Source organism: Coenobita brevimanus, chromosome 24 (assembly GCF_032717465.1).
Source record: "Coenobita brevimanus isolate Jiangsu-jjx chromosome 24, ASM3271746v2, whole genome shotgun sequence".
NCBI classification, from domain to species: Eukaryota; Metazoa; Arthropoda; class Malacostraca; order Decapoda; family Coenobitidae; genus Coenobita; species Coenobita brevimanus.
This window is the reverse complement of record NC_136977.1, coordinates 42,486,661-42,488,183: the sequence shown is the minus strand read 5'-3', so window position 1 is coordinate 42,488,183 and position 1,523 is coordinate 42,486,661. Positions and strand designations below refer to the sequence as shown.

Genomic DNA, 1,523 nt, shown 5'->3' with positions numbered 1-1,523 from the left:
TTCTCAGTGGTCAATCTTGTCTCCTTCTTTCCACTGTCGGTGCTCAATTTCTTTCCCCTTGTTCTTCCTTCTCGGTGGTCTCTCCTTTTCAGCCACTTCCAGTGTTTCCTTGCCATGTTATTCCTAAAATTCAACGCCAGGTTATGGGATATGAAGGCCGAGGGAAGTGAAGGTACCATATCTAGCACCACACCGTCAGCATGCTCATTATCTTCCAACCTCGTCTGCCACTGTCTTGCCCCACAACGTAATTTTCACTGTATCATCCACGACCATTATACCACTATATCCACCACACCACCACCTCTTCACATCCACACCACAACGTCACCACAACAGCATTACAGCATTACCAGCACATCACGACAGGTGTGGTGTGTCATCCCAATGTGACGACTTGCGTATGTACCTGAATGTGTGTATGTGCAAGATCTGACCAAGCACCTCTGTGGGGTTCGGACCTCCGAGCAGCAGCGCCACTGCTTCGCTTTCTGATACCGGTGCCAGGCCCGTCAGGCCCCCCAGGTTGTCCCCCAGTACAATGGCATCAGTGCACAGTAGGGTGAGCAGGTCGGAGTCCTGAGGGACTGGAGGGCCACTCTCACCCTGCCCCTCCTTGGATGGGGATGCCAAGGGACTGTCCGGGCCCCACGTCACGTCGCCGTCGTGTAGTGCTTCCTGCAGGGATCTGATGTAGGCTGACGCCAGCCGCAGTGTGGTGATCTTAGTCATGTCGGCTGTGGCGGAGCGACTTACCACCCACGCTGGCAGGGCACACCGCAGGGACTCAAAGGCATGGTTAATCTGCCGCATGCGGTACCGCTCGCGGGCATTGGCTGTTTTCCTGCGGTAGCGGGACAGTGGTGGCGGTCGTAACTTACTGTGCCGTAGAGAGTCCTGCTGTAGCGACCACTTGCTGTCGGAGCAGCGGCGACCTTGCAGAGCCCGTGGCCGCAGCTGGTACTTGCCGCCTCGCACGCCAGATGCAAGGCTGGGGGCCGTAGCATCGTTCTTATTGTTGCTGTTGTTATTATTGTTATCACTGTCGTTGTTGTTGTTAGTGTCCCTACCACTCCGCCCCTGTCCTTGCCAGTGTCCCTGGCCCTGCCCATTCTCCTCTCCTTGGCCCTCCTGCTGAGTCCTGGCCATGGTGCTGGGTCTCACGCACACCACAAACCATCAACACAACAATAACATCACTGCTATCGCTGTCTTTCGTACTGTAGTCACACTCTTACAACAGCAGCCTAGCGTCGCCCGACCCTCGTGCTGGATGTGTCCTCTTTCCGTTACATATTTTTACGTTTCTCTGTTCTTGCTTTCTAATGTTATTGGGTCCTTATGTTTGATTGTTATGGTCCTGTTTTATTATGTACTCTTCCTTATGCGCTTGTATTCTTGTCAGCCCTCAACACACGTCCTCCTACTGCTGCTGAGTCTTGTAGGCAAAGACACTCCTTCTGTAGTGGTATGTCTGTGTACGCCGGACATAGAGCAGCGTAGAGCAGGTCGGAGTATAAAGT

The 1,523-nt window shown here is 53.7% G+C and overlaps 1 protein-coding gene across 1 annotated transcript; it reads right to left on the bottom strand.

The window, feature by feature from the left end:
* Positions 1-360: 360 nt before the first annotated feature.
* LOC145393364 (uncharacterized) lies at positions 361-1,149 on the bottom strand. Its single transcript, XM_080267463.1, has one exon. It carries the CDS (start codon positions 1,147-1,149, stop codon positions 361-363), a length of 789 nt encoding a protein of 262 aa, XP_080123589.1.
* Positions 1,150-1,523: the final 374 nt, after the last annotated feature.